Genomic DNA, 13910 nt, shown 5'->3' with positions numbered 1-13910 from the left:
AGTCTCTGCACTCATGGTGGAGGCCCCGCAGTCGCAGGGGTGTCTCTGCACTTGTGGTGGAGGCCCTGCAGTTACGGTGGTGTCTCTGCACTTGTGGTGGAGGCCCCTGCAGTCGTGGGGGTGTCTCTGCATTTGTGGTGGAGGCCCTGCAGTTGCGGTGGTGTCTCTGCAATTGTGGTGGAGGCCCCGCAATCGCTGTGGTGTCTCTGCACTCATGATGGAGGGCCCACAGTCACGGTAAAGTCTCTGCACTCACGGTGGAGGCCCCGCAGTCGCAGGGGTGTCTCTGCACTTGTGGTGGAGGCCCTGCAGTTACGGTGGTGTCTCTGCACTTGTGGTGGAGGCCCCTGCAGTCGCGGTGGTGTCTCTGCACTTGTGGTGGAGGCCCTGCAGTCGTGGTGAAGTCTCTGCAGTCGTGATGGAGGCCGCACAGTCATGTCAGAGTCTCTCCATTCGTGGTGGAGGCCCTGCCGTCACGGTGGAGTCTCTGCTCTCATGGCAGAATCTGTGTAATAAGAACTGCAATGCAGAGAGTCCACCACGACTGGGGAGCCCCTGCTATGACTGCGGAGACTTTTTGTGATTCAGGCCCCAAGTGATTTATGCAAAATGACTTGACTTCAGTCAAGTGCCGAAGCCAAAATTAGATCCCAGATCCACCCATTCTGAAGTTAGCAGGGCAACTATTAGAGCACTGTTGTTTTTCTGACCGAGTGCCTCTAGATAGGGGTAGGTGAGATTTGTGACATGGCATTATTTTGAAAGTATTAATAATTAGGGGTGATAAGGAAGTGCAAGACCTTCTGCCTGCATCACCTGATGGGAGACCCCCCCCCGGTGTGCTGAGTACAGAACATGTATAAGGACTTACGGCTTCCTGGAAGCATCAAGATTTCATGACTCAGCTGGGGAGTGATGTTTACTGACTGTATCACTGCAGTTGGCCCCCTGCGGGCTATATGCCCAATGACAGGGCTAATGCAGCTTGACAGCAGCTGGTCCCCAACTGAGTTGTCCTACAACATGACTATTGTAGCATGTCGTGTACCGATGAACCGACCCTCCACTAGTCTAAACCTCATCACTGCTACTGTGAAATACCAATGCCTTGTATTCTAGCACTGCACTGTGCTATCAGCCACTTGGGTCAGATTCTACAAACCTAGACAGAAAGATGGGGTTTAACAGCAAAATGTGTCTAGGTCTGCTTAAGGGACTTGTATGGGTGTAGTGTTGATATAGTGCAACCCTAGGGTGGCAGCGGAGTGCAATACAGGGCCAATGGGAACAAATAAAGTCAATTAATGAATGGAAGGAATGCGAAGCTCTGAGAATAGAGTTGAACAGTTATTTTGTCGTGATGTAATGGTCTTTAAAGAGGTGTGTCTCTTTCCTAGATTGGAGCAGGATTTGGACAGTTGTGATGGAAACACGAATATTATTCTAGATCCTAGGTACATAAATGAAGACGGGTTGTTGACTTTTATTTTTATTTTTTGCATTTCTTTGTCCCCTAGCCCATGGTCGAGATGGCTTTAAAGCTGTTGCAGCTGGTTTTTAAGATGGTGAGGCAAGGGGGTAGTCAAGTTTTAACAGGGTGAGGTGATGCAATCATGTTTGGACAGGTTGTGGCGCAGCGGCTAAAGAGGCTGACTGCAGGGCTCTGGGTTCAATTTCCGTCGCCGGAGGCAACTCAGCCGAGCATCATGTGACTCTGGGCAATAGCTCATTTAATCTCCCTGACAAACCCATCGCCTTGAAACCCTTAATGGGTGATATTTTTGCTCTTTACAAATAGGAATTATAATTATTGTTATATATCTCTAGGTCCTTGAAGAGGCTGTGCTGTGGTGTATAGGATGCCCTTAAGGAGCCCGGTGTGGAGTTTGGCAAGCAGCAGAGCAAAGTATTGCCGCCATCCAATTGCAAGAATATGAGGGCTCGAACAGCAGTTCTGAAGTCACTTTCTGGGATGAATGGTTACACTTTCCTCAGTATGGTCAGCTGGTACCGGGCCATGGACAATGGAGTTCCTTGAAGAGCAGGTGCCTGGCATCCACGCTGGGCGAAATAGAACTTAGATTGGGTTCTCTGCGCTTGAGGATAGGATTCTAGGCAGAAAGCAGAAATGAAATGTTTCATTTGGATACACTAGGTATTCTTTGTATAGATGTCAAGGGATCATGGATGGAAATTTAAATTTAATGGCGCTCTGATTTAAAGTCTCTTCTTCCTCATGTTAGTTTCAGTGCCTGCCTCTCTTAGTCCACAGTGAGAAGAGACAGGGAGTTTGCTGTCTTCACTGCTTTTACTTTTGTTTCTAACCATGTCCTTGATTTCCTCCCTTTAGCTTTTCGTGATAGACAATGGAGCTGACGACTGGAGGATAGCTATGACATATGAGCGAATCTTCTACATTAGCCTTGAACTGTTAATCTGTGCCATCCACCCCATTCCTGGGGAGTACAAGTTCTTTTGGAATGCTCGCCTGGCCTTCTCTTACACACTTTCTCAGGCAGAGGCAGACGTGGACATTATCCTGTGCATACCCATGTTCTTGAGGCTGTATCTCATTGCCAGGGTCATGCTGCTGCACAGCAAACTCTTTACGGATGCCTCGTCGCGGAGTATTGGAGCCCTCAACAAAATCAACTTTAACACGCGGTTTGTGATGAAAACGCTCATGACCATCTGCCCGGGGACTGTTCTTCTGGTCTTCAGCATCTCCCTGTGGATCATAGCAGCTTGGACGGTACGGGTGTGCGAGAGGTGAGCTTTCTCAAATATGGACCAGCAGGATGTGTAGAGGAGTCTTTGAGAGGGATGAAATGTATATAAATGGTATATAAGGATAGAAGGTTATGTCAAGAGGTAGAGAGGTCCAGCCAGGGAAGAGGAGAAGTCTACAAATACATGGATGAAAGAGGGAAGGTGATGGGTGCATTTAGGAATTTTAAGGGGTGTGCAGGTTAAAGACTTGTGAAAATTTAAGTGGCAGGTCAAATTGGCCGTCGCCTCGATGGCAGTGAGAAATTTCCAGGGAAAGTGAAGACGACAATAGCTAAGGACAGCAGAAGGGTTGCCAGTCACATTGTGAAAGGAGGAAGATGTAACTAGGTGCAGTGTGATAGGATCAAGGGATAACAAAGATTCGAGTGAGGGACACTACGGTGACAGGGTGACAAGCGAGTGTCGACCGAAACAGATGTCAAGGGTGAATCGAGCAGTTTAGAGGATAATGGAAGTGACCAGGTACAAACAAGAGAGGACTGGGGGTTCTGAAAGTGGGTGAAGTTGGTCATATGGGCACAGACAAAGAACCATCGTGTCAGTCCTGGGTGCATAGTTCACAAACCAGTACCATCTGGGAATTCTCATCTTGACTCTCTTCAGTTGACCCGGGTAGGCCAAAGTACCGTCTTGCAATAGATTGTGAGGGAAAGGGCCTGGTTAAGATCTTGGTGGACGGGTTACTCTGTCACAACTGTGATGGATATCCTGTCTGCCGAAATATAAATCCCATTATATCCTACGGGATTTATATTTCAGCGGACGGGATAGCCGTCACAGTTGTGACTGAATAACCCGTCCACCAGGATCTAAGTCAGGCTCTAAGACTGGGAGTGGGCGAGTGAGGTACCTAGTTATCGTAGCAGTATTTAGGGTACCAATTAAATAACACATGAAGCAGATAGACTTATCTTGAAGCACAAACTAAAATAACACAGTTTGTTGGTATAAAAAAAATATGTGCTAGCTGCTGATTACGTGGTGGATTCAACTCTAACTGCTGAGTCACGCGGCTCATTCCATGACTCAACACAACCCCATGGGCGGGATGGTGGAGGGGCGAGAGGTGGGCTCTCAGCAGGACCAGCAAGGAAGGAAAGAAGGCGGTAAGCCTCGCACAGAGGGCATGTCAGACATGTGGTAGAGCACTGCTAATTGTGTTTCTTTCCTTGATGCAGCTAGGATTCACCTACGCGCTCTCTTTCCCTACCCCTCTTTCTAGTTCCAAATCGTTTTATGTTTCCTTCCATCTTGTCTCAGTCACCCTCTTTACGCTGCTTATCTACTTCCTGTCTCCCCTTTGACCCTCCTACATCGATCTCTCTCTTGCTCTAAACCTCGCTTTTCTTCGGACGTTTTGAGCTTGCTGTAGTTCCCACTTAATTACACTCCCATCTCTCCGTTACCCCGTACCTTATTGTCATCACGCCACCTCTCTCCCACCTTACCCCTTTTCCCCTCGACTTCCTTTCCTATTGTTTCCATGTCTTCATCTCCATCAGCCTGCACTCTTTCCGCCCTGTCGATCTGCAGCTCCTCTCTCTTCACCTCGTTTGTCTTTCTCTCTCACTTTGTCCCTGCCCTCCCTCCATATCACTATGGATTTCTAATTATTTCCTGCTTATCTCATGTCTTGGCTTCCTCTTTGCTCCATCATGCTCCAGCCCCATGAACCAGACGCGCAGGCTTTTTGCTGGGCAGCCTGTTGCTTAGCAACGTGCTGTAATGGCGGCCGCGGCTGAGCCGGTTGTCACTCCGCATGTGGGAGAAGAGATTCTGTTGCACCGTTCCATCATGCCTTGTTGTTAGGCCGGGTGCGGGCTCCGGATGTTGAATCCCAGTACCCCACCGTCCCTGTGCACACCCCTCAAGGCCACAAAACTCTCAGCTCAGCAACTCCCTTCACCCGCGCCAGCAGCCGCTCCCCCGAAGGCCTAAGCACATTGCTGAGCACACATCTACACAGCCTTCAAAGGCATTTACACATGAACTGTAGATGGAATAATCCCAGTAACCCTGAACAATGACGCAATTAAAGGGCGCCATTGGAGGCCCCGCCTATGTAGTGTTTTCGGTTTTAAAGAGCCACTTTCCAATTCACCAATAGATATACTTTTTGAAAGGCTCTGCTAAGCCCCTTGGACACACACACTTGAGGGATCTGCTTGGGCGCCCCAGACACCTACTACTGCCCCTACATGCATACGACTTTCACAGTGCTCCTATAGACATAATGCATTTATGGAGTGTTCCACAATTGCTAAAGTGCCTACTATCGGTGTTTCCTCAGGCCTTTAGGCACGTACTCCTTTTAAGAGTTGTCCTCGGTGTCCCTATAAACATACATCATTTGGGGTCACCTCAGTATCCTTATACACTTAGGATATAAATTGGACTCTTCTGTGCCCCAACACTCACACTACATGCATGTGGTCACCTCATTGTGAGTAACCACACACTTCGTTTAAGAGGGCACCTGCCAACCAAATCACATGTAAATGGTCCTCTCAGTGACCCATATACTTCCTACATGTGCAGGGTCGGCTCAGCAATCCACTGCAGCATGTATGATGACTCCGCAATGCATCACTTCTAGGGGTTGTCAGGACGTATAGAATTTCATTCCACAGAGTTACATAAAAACTCAGCGAGATTCCGTGGAGTTCCGCCAATGGGCGAAAATAGGCACATCATGCTGGTCACGCTGTGATGTAGCACCGGGAGCGCGTTCCACGCTGAAAAATCTGCGCTTGATTTTCTACTTGCGTGGCAGCCTTCTGACCGCGAACATTTGTGACCACCCATATTAGAATAATCTCACTGGATGTCCTCCTAGAAACTGGAAATCACACTAGGGGACACCAAATCTTGCTCGCGATTACCAATTTACCGTTTTAGAGCCTCAGGCAAGAAAAAATTATGCCACACAGCGGATAGTGGAATTTGGCCAGAACACCGCGTTACAACAGTAATGCGAAGTTGCCAAAATTCCAACAATTCCGCCAGTGGAACAGAATACTTCGGCCACACCTAATTACTACACATATTACATGTAAGAGTTATCTCCAGTGCCTTATTAAGCACGCAGGGCCCTACTGCACAGAGTGGACCATACAGAGATTCCGCCTCGAGTGCGAAGATTCTGCCACGAGTACAGAGACTACGTTTGTGAATCGGGCCCACTATGTGTAAGGGTGCTCCTCAGTGCCTTACTAGACATACTACATGTAAGGGTTCTCCTCCGTGCCTCACTACAAATATTACAAGAAAATTGTTTTTCTGAGTACCTCACTATACATACTACATGTTAGGGTTCTCCTCAATGGCCGACCGACCATGCCTATACATACTAGATGTAAATGGGTGTCTTAAGAGCATTCCTACACAAACTACACGTAAAGGGTCTCCTCAGTACCTCACAACACATACTACATGTAAGGTTTCTCCCCAATGCCCGGCCATGTCTATCCATGCTAGATGTAAATGGGTGTCTTAAGAGCATTATTACACAAACTACACGTAAAGGGTCTACTCAGTACCTCACTACACGTACTACATGTAACAGGCTCCTCAGTGCCTCACTACACATACTACATGTAAAGGGTCACCTTAGTGCCGCATTACACATACTGCATGTAACAGGTCTCCTCAGTGCCTCACTACACATACTACATGTAAATGGTCACCTTAGTGATGTATTACACATACTGCATGTAACAGGTCTCCTCCGTGCCTCACTACACATACTACATGTAAAGGGTCACCTTAGTGATGCATTACACATACTGCATGTAACAGGTCTCCTCAGTGCCTCACTACACATACTACATGTAAAGGGTCACCTTAGTGACGTATTACACATACTGCGTGGAACAGGCCTCCTCAGTGCCTCCATAAAAAACTCCATGTAAGGTGTCTCCTCAGTGCCTCCCCACAGATACTACACATAAGGGGTCACCTTAGTGCCTCACTACTAACACTGCATGTTTCATGTCTCCTCAGTGCCTTACTAAGCTTACGACCTGTAAGGGGTCTCCTCAGAGTCATGCAATATTTAACAAGTCTACAAGCCTCATTAGTGCCTCAATACACATAGTGCATACAAGGGGTGTCCTCAGTGGCTTACTATGACTACTACCTGTAACGGGCCTCACTGCACCACTAGATACACTAGTAGCAAATGGGTCACCACAGAACCTCACTATACGTGCTACATGTAAGGGTTCTCCTCAATGTCCCACTATACATACTACAACTAAATGTGTCTCCTCTTTACTTCACTTACACATATTACATGTAATGGATCTCCTCACTGCCTCACTCCACACACTACATGTAAGGGATGTCTTTAGTGCCGCACTACTAACACTGTGTGTACCAAATCTCCTCAGTGCCCCACTACACACACTGTATGTAAGGGGTCTCCTCAGTGCCTCACTACACATACTACATGCAACAAGTCCCCTCAGTGCCCCACTACACATACTACACACAAGTGGTCTCAGTGCCTCACCACACATACTACATATAAGGGGTCTCCTCAGTGCCTTACTGCACATACTAAATGTAAGGGGCCCCCATAGTGCTGCACTACAAATAACACATCTGAGAGGTCTCATTACTGTTTCACTACACTTATTACATGTATGGGGTCTCCACAGGGCCTCACTACACATACAACTTGTACGGCGTCTCTTCAGTGCATTACTACACATATTACATGTAAAGGGTACACTTAGTGCTGCACTACAAATTACGCATATAATGGGTCTCATTAGTGTCCCACTCCACCTACTACATGCACGGGGTCTCCTCAGTGCCTTACTACACATGCTACATGTAAGTGGCTCCTCAGTGCCTCACTACAATATTACATGCAAGGGGTCTCCTCAGTGCCCCACTACACATCCTACATGTAGGTGTCCTCTCAGTGCCTCACTGCACATACTACATGCACGGGGTCTCCTCAGTGCCTTACTACACATGCTACATGTAAGGGGCTCCTCAGTGCCTCACTCCACATAGAACATGTAAGGGATCGCCCTTAGTACTGCACTACAAATAATATGTCTAAGGGGTCTTGTTGGTGCCTCACTTCACATAGTGCATGTATCATGTATGGGAGTCTCCACAGTACCTCACTACACTTACTATATGTAATGGGTCCCCTGAGTGACGCACTAACAATAATATTGCATCTAAGAGGTCTCATTAGTGTCTCATTATACATACTACATGTAAGGGGTCTTCTCAGTGACTTACTACACATTCTACATGCAAGGGATCCGCTTAGTGCTGGACTAAAATAACACATCTAAGGGGTCCGATTAGAGCCTCACTACACATACTGCATGTCTCCCCAGTGCCCCACTACACATACTACATGTATGGGGTCCCCACAGTGCCTCAGTACACATACTACATGCAAGGGGTCTCCTCAGTGCATCACTACACATACTACATGTAAGGGGTCTCCTCAGTGCTTCACTACACATACTACATGTAAGGGGTCCCCTTAGTACTGTCCTGCAAATAACAAATCTAAGGGGTCGCATTAGTGTCTCACTACACATTCTACATTTATGGGGGTTTCCACACTGCCTCACTACTCATACTACATGTAAGGGTCCCCTTAGTGCTGCACTAAAATAACGCATCTAAGGGGTCGCATTAGTGTCTCACTACACATACTACTTGTATGGGAGTCTCCACACTGCCTCACTGCACATACTACATGTACGGGGTCTCCTCAGTGCCTCACTACACATACTACATGCATGGGGTCTCCTCAGTGCCTCACCACACATACTACATGTACGGGGTCTCCTCAGTGCCTCACTACACATATTAAAGGCAAGGGGTCTCCTCAGTGTCTCACTACACATACTACATGTACGGGTTCTCCTCAGTGCCTCACTACGCATACTACATGCAAGGGGTCTCCTCAGTGCCCCACTACATAGTCGACATGTACGGAGTCTCCACAGTGCCTCACTACACATCCTACATGCAAGGTGTCCTCTCAGTGCCTCACTGCACATACTACATGTATGGGGTCTCCTCAGTGCCTCACTACACATATTACATGCAAGGGGTCTCCTGAGTGCCACACTACACATTCTACTTGTCAGGGGTTCCCCGTTAGTGCTGCACTACAAATAACGCATCCAAGGGATCTCATTAGTGCCTCACTACACATACTACCCTTCTCTGTCCAAATAACTGAATAACATATCCACCACTCAAATTACTTCATATTTCACTATACTAATTTTCAACACTAATCCTTTATGGGTCCCAGAGTAGCGTGCTACTCGCCAGAAAAGCGCTTCAACACCCATCAGGGGTAACAGGTGATATATGAATGCAAACCTTTCTTCCCCTTTTATCGCTCCGCTATCCTTCTCACTCCAAATAACTGACTAATATCCACCACTCAAATTACTTTCATATGTCACTATACTAATTCAACACTAATCCTTAATGGGTTTCCGGAGTAGCGTGCTACTCGCCAGAAAAAAACGCTTCAGCACCCCATCAGAGGTAACAAGCGCTATATAAATACAAACCGTTTTTCCTCCTCTATCCTTCTGCTATCCTTCCGAATCCAAATAACTGACTAACCCATCCGCCACTGAAAATTACTTTCATATTTCACTATACTAATTCAACACTAATCCTCTATGGGTCCCGGAGTAGCGTGCTACTCGCCGAAAAAGCACTTTGTCGCCTCGTCAGGGATAGTAAGCGCTATATAAATGCAATTACAATACAATACATGTAAGGAGTCTCCACCGTGGCCCCTTCAGGGGGTCTCCTCGGCATCCAGAGCACACATATACAAGTAGAGGCTCTGATCACTGCAGTTGTACACATAGTACATATGGTTCACCACATTCATTTTTACTACCAAGATGCCTATCTGTTTGCACAACGCGCATATAAGGAATATAAAACTATCCCTTGTAACCCGAGTTAGAACAGTGTCTATTCCTAATGGTAAATGCACGCTAGACAGTGAAGCTTATCAATAGGGTGCGTCGGTGAGGGCTTTATTGGGGACAGTGAGCAATTCTCATGAGATTAAACGGAAGGCTCAATGCTGCCACTGTGTTCTCTCAGGGTTTCATCATCCATTTCCTACTCTCAGCCCTTATCTCTGTTTTCTCTCCTCGGCTCATTTCCTTCAATTGCAGACCGCTTTGCTCTTCCAGGGGTTGAGGCGCTAAACGGTACACTGTATTGCAGTCAAGGCTTGTTTGTGTTGTGCTCTCCTCCCGAGTCGCTAAAGTCCGCCACCATGCAGTCCGGCCATGAGTGTGAGGCCTGGCCCAGGACAGCCCTCGCGCTCCAGAACAGTCCTCGCGCTCCTGGCTGGACTCACTCTCTGTCAGGAACCCCAGCCAGGCCACCCTCCAATCAGCTCCGGTTTTCCCCTCACGAGCCCTGAATCGCAAACACATTCCTGCGCTGCTATAGGCTACCAGATGACGTCATTTCTCCGAAGGCGCTGTGCTCCACTTCTGGGCCCTGAAACCACAGCCTAACACCCGCTGGGAGTTGTAGCCCTCGATGAAGTCAGTTGATCGAATTGCACTAACACGCCCGAAAAACAAATATTCGAAGTATAAAACTTTCGAAGAATTCAAGCTCAAGGAAAGCCCAGAACTGGGAAACAGCTTCTGCGTTGCTATGGAGTCATCTGACAACTTCAGCCTACAGGTCTGTAGTTATTGGTGTTACAGCTATAGAGTTTTTTTTTTTTGCAAAATAAATCTGTGCATCCCTGAGTCAGAACTAGCCATATGGTGACAAGACGATTAATAAAATGAATTACATTTAATGGCAGAAGATGCCTGTAGATTTTGTAGTTTTCAAGGAAGGAAATCGATTGCTGTTGTGTTCAATAGTCCAACATCTTCACCAATAGACTTAGGGTCATTGTTGCTGCATGCACCCACGCCACAACGAATAAACCCCTCACCGCCACGTGAACCATATTTCTAATCACTCAGAGAATGTAAAGTGAGCCAATCAGACCCTCTTAAGATAGTCACCTCCCCGAAAATCCTCTTCCTATCCATTCATCCATCCGTCCACGCATCCATCCATCCTTTTACCCTTTTGTTTATTCACATATTCAACACTCCACCCCTTCTGCTTTCCACCCGTTCACCCATCCTTTCACCCATTCATAAATTCATTCATCTTTTCACTCTATCGTATATAGGGTAAATAACGACATATGTTGTCCCATGGTGCATCAGTATATCCATCTATCCATCCCTTGTCCCTTGCATCCATTCTCATCTGTCCACTCTTCATCCTTCCATTCATTCACCCTTTCACCTATCCATATATTCCGTCTTCCATCCAGCCTTCCAACATTTCATTCCTTACTTTCACACTTCCTTCCACCTCATCGTTCACCTTTCCCTCCTTATTTCCTTGCACATTTCCTTCCTTCATTTCACCCTTCCGTTCTTCCATCTTTCTAGACACCGAAATTAGATCTCTTTTCCTTATTTTTTTCTTTCTTACCTTCTCTCATGATCACTTTTTCTGTTTCTCCCCCTCTCTCTCTCTGTGAGTTTCCCTGTTTTCATCATTCATCTTTTTGTTTCCTTTGCTTTGGGTATCAGATCCCCCCCCCTTGTACCCCCCTCCCCACCCTCACACCTCGGTTATGGTATTCCCTAACAGCATTATTTATTAACACTTCTCATGCAGAGGGGGAGCCAGACGCCCAAAAACAAGTAATTGAGGTTTCAGTGGGACTCATTCTGCCAACCCATCGGGCCCAAAGGCAGCCCCCACTTAAAATACTTAAGCGGGGGCTTCACTACCACTGTCCCTTCTGCAGCCTACCACCCTGTGTCTCCGTCTGTCACCAAGAGCAATAATTGTGCTTCTTGAAACAGCAGCTGTTTCTCTCACAAAGCCTCACTAATGCCTAGAAATTGCATTCCCGGAAGTAAAAACCCCATGATCCAGTGCTTAATTTGAGTGGGTGGTTTCTAGTGACAATTAATGTTATTGATGCACGCGCTGCAAGTTAGACCATGTATTAACAAAAGGAAAAATTCATCCAATAGAAACTTCAGTTCTTCTTGTTTATTCACAAAAGATTCTTCCACTCCCAACGCGTTTCGTCGTTTGAAGGGATTAACCCATACGACTTCCTCAGGGCTGGAAGCAACACAAATATCAATTGTTGAAAATTGTAATAATAATAAATAACAGACAAATACATGCCCCAAAATTGTGGACTAGTGCAAAGGAATCTCTCACGAAGCCTCACTAATGCCTAGAAATTGTATTCCCGGAAGTAAAAACCCCATGATCCAGTGCTTAATTTGAGCGGGTGGTTTCTAGTGCTCAGCACTCGCACTTAATCATCAACACCGGCACTTTTCATGAGCACCAGTTAAGGACACAGTCATTTATGGGAGGCACATCGGGGGTGGGGGGGGGGGGGGTGGATTAAGTGATTTACCCTGAATCACAGGATGTTGAGCCCACCAGAGACTCAAACCTGGTTTTCCAGCTCTGAAGTCGGAAGCTCTGGCAATCACACCACATCCTCTCCCCCCTTTCATGGTTATTATTTGGTTCTAGTTTTAGGTGGCACTAACAGGAAAAATGGGCTGGTGCAAGCTGCTTCCTGACGAGAGCCCCAGCACTTTTTGTTTTACAAATTAACCACTGCCCTGATCCTTTTGCAATCAGGGTCAAAATAGGAGACAAACAGCCCACGTCTGGGCATGAACACTGGCTCCCTGCCTTGCAAATGGGATCTTAACTCTTTTGCAATCAGACAAGAACCTTTACTGCTTAGGAACCCAACCTCCTATTGGACTCGACACATTTACTATCCTTCAGAAAACATCCAATATTGTGCAGAAGGAGAGGGTGAGTGCATCTCGAAGAAACCTTTGAGCTTGAAGGTCTTACTAAATCTGGGGGTCTCCAAACCTGGGAAATCTGAAGATTTTAAGTGATGTCTTCAGAGCTGTTAATGTGGATAACTTTGCACATGATTCATGTAGTCTTCCAGACAAAGCGATGTTCCCAGAGAAGCCAGCCTAGGGGAAGTATGGACAGGTGTGATGATCCGACGCGCTGCCGTGTGAAGGACCACTTTGAGAGAAGCTAGACAAGCTGTAATTGAAATTGCATTTATATAGCGCTTACTACCCCTGACGAGGCATCAAAGCGCTTTTTCGGTGAGTAGCAAGCTACTACGGAACCCATAAAGGATTAGTGTTGAATTAGTATAGTGAAATATGAAAGCAATTTGAGTGGTGGATATTAGTCAGTTATTTGGATTGAGAAGGATACCAGAGGGATAGAAGAGGGAAAAAGGTTTGCATTTATGTAGGGCTTGTTACCCCTGATGGGGTGTTGAAGCGCTTTTTTTGGCGAGAAGCACGCTACTCTGGAACCCATAACGATTAGTGGTGAATTAGTATAGTGAAATATGAAAGAAATTTGAGCGGTGGATAGGTTAGTCAGTTATTTGGATTCAGAAGGATAGCAAAGGGATAGAGGAGGGATAGAAGAGGGAAAAAGGTTTCCATTTATATAGGGCTTGTTACCCCTGATGGGGTGTTGAAGATCTTTTTTGGCGAGTAACACGCTACTGCGGAACCCATAAGGATTAGTGGTGAATTACTATAGTGAAATATGAAAGTAATTTGAGTGGTGGATACGTTAGTCAGTTATTTGGATTGAAAAGGATAGCGAAGGAATTGAAGAGGGGAAAAAGGTTTGCATTTATATAGCGCTTGTTACCCCTGATGGGGTGTTGAAGCGCTTTTTTGGCGAGTAGCACGCTACTGCGGAACCCATAAGGATTAGTGGTGAATTACTATAGTGAAATATGAAAGTAATTTGAGTGGTGGATACGTTAGTCAGTTATTTGGATTGAAAAGGATAGCGAAGGAATTGAAGAGGGGAAAAAGGTTTGCATTTATATAGCGCTTGTTACCCCTGATGGGGTGTTGAAGCGCTTTTTTGGCGAGTAGCACGCTACTGCGGAACCCATTAACCGTGTTAGTGACGTGGAAAGATGAACAGTCTCCTCAGCTGCAGTTATTAACTATGTCTAAAAGGGTAAG

General features: G+C 46.5%; 1 protein-coding gene across 1 annotated transcript in view; it reads left to right on the top strand.

Annotated features, from left to right (window-relative positions):
* Positions 1-13910, top strand: part of KCNN3 (potassium calcium-activated channel subfamily N member 3) — a 463290-nt gene that overhangs the window by 302506 nt on the left and 146874 nt on the right. Inside the window, exon 3 of the mRNA XM_085636850.1 lies at positions 2351-2769. Within this exon, the coding sequence (XP_085492976.1) occupies positions 2351-2769 (419 nt within the window). The remainder of the gene's footprint in view (positions 1-2350; positions 2770-13910) is intronic.

This window comes from Triturus cristatus, chromosome 12 (genome assembly GCF_964204655.1).
Source record: "Triturus cristatus chromosome 12, aTriCri1.1, whole genome shotgun sequence".
Lineage (NCBI taxonomy): Eukaryota > Metazoa > Chordata > Amphibia > Caudata > Salamandridae > Triturus > Triturus cristatus.
Note: the sequence above shows the minus strand (reverse complement) of the source record. Positions and strands in the feature narration are given on the sequence as shown.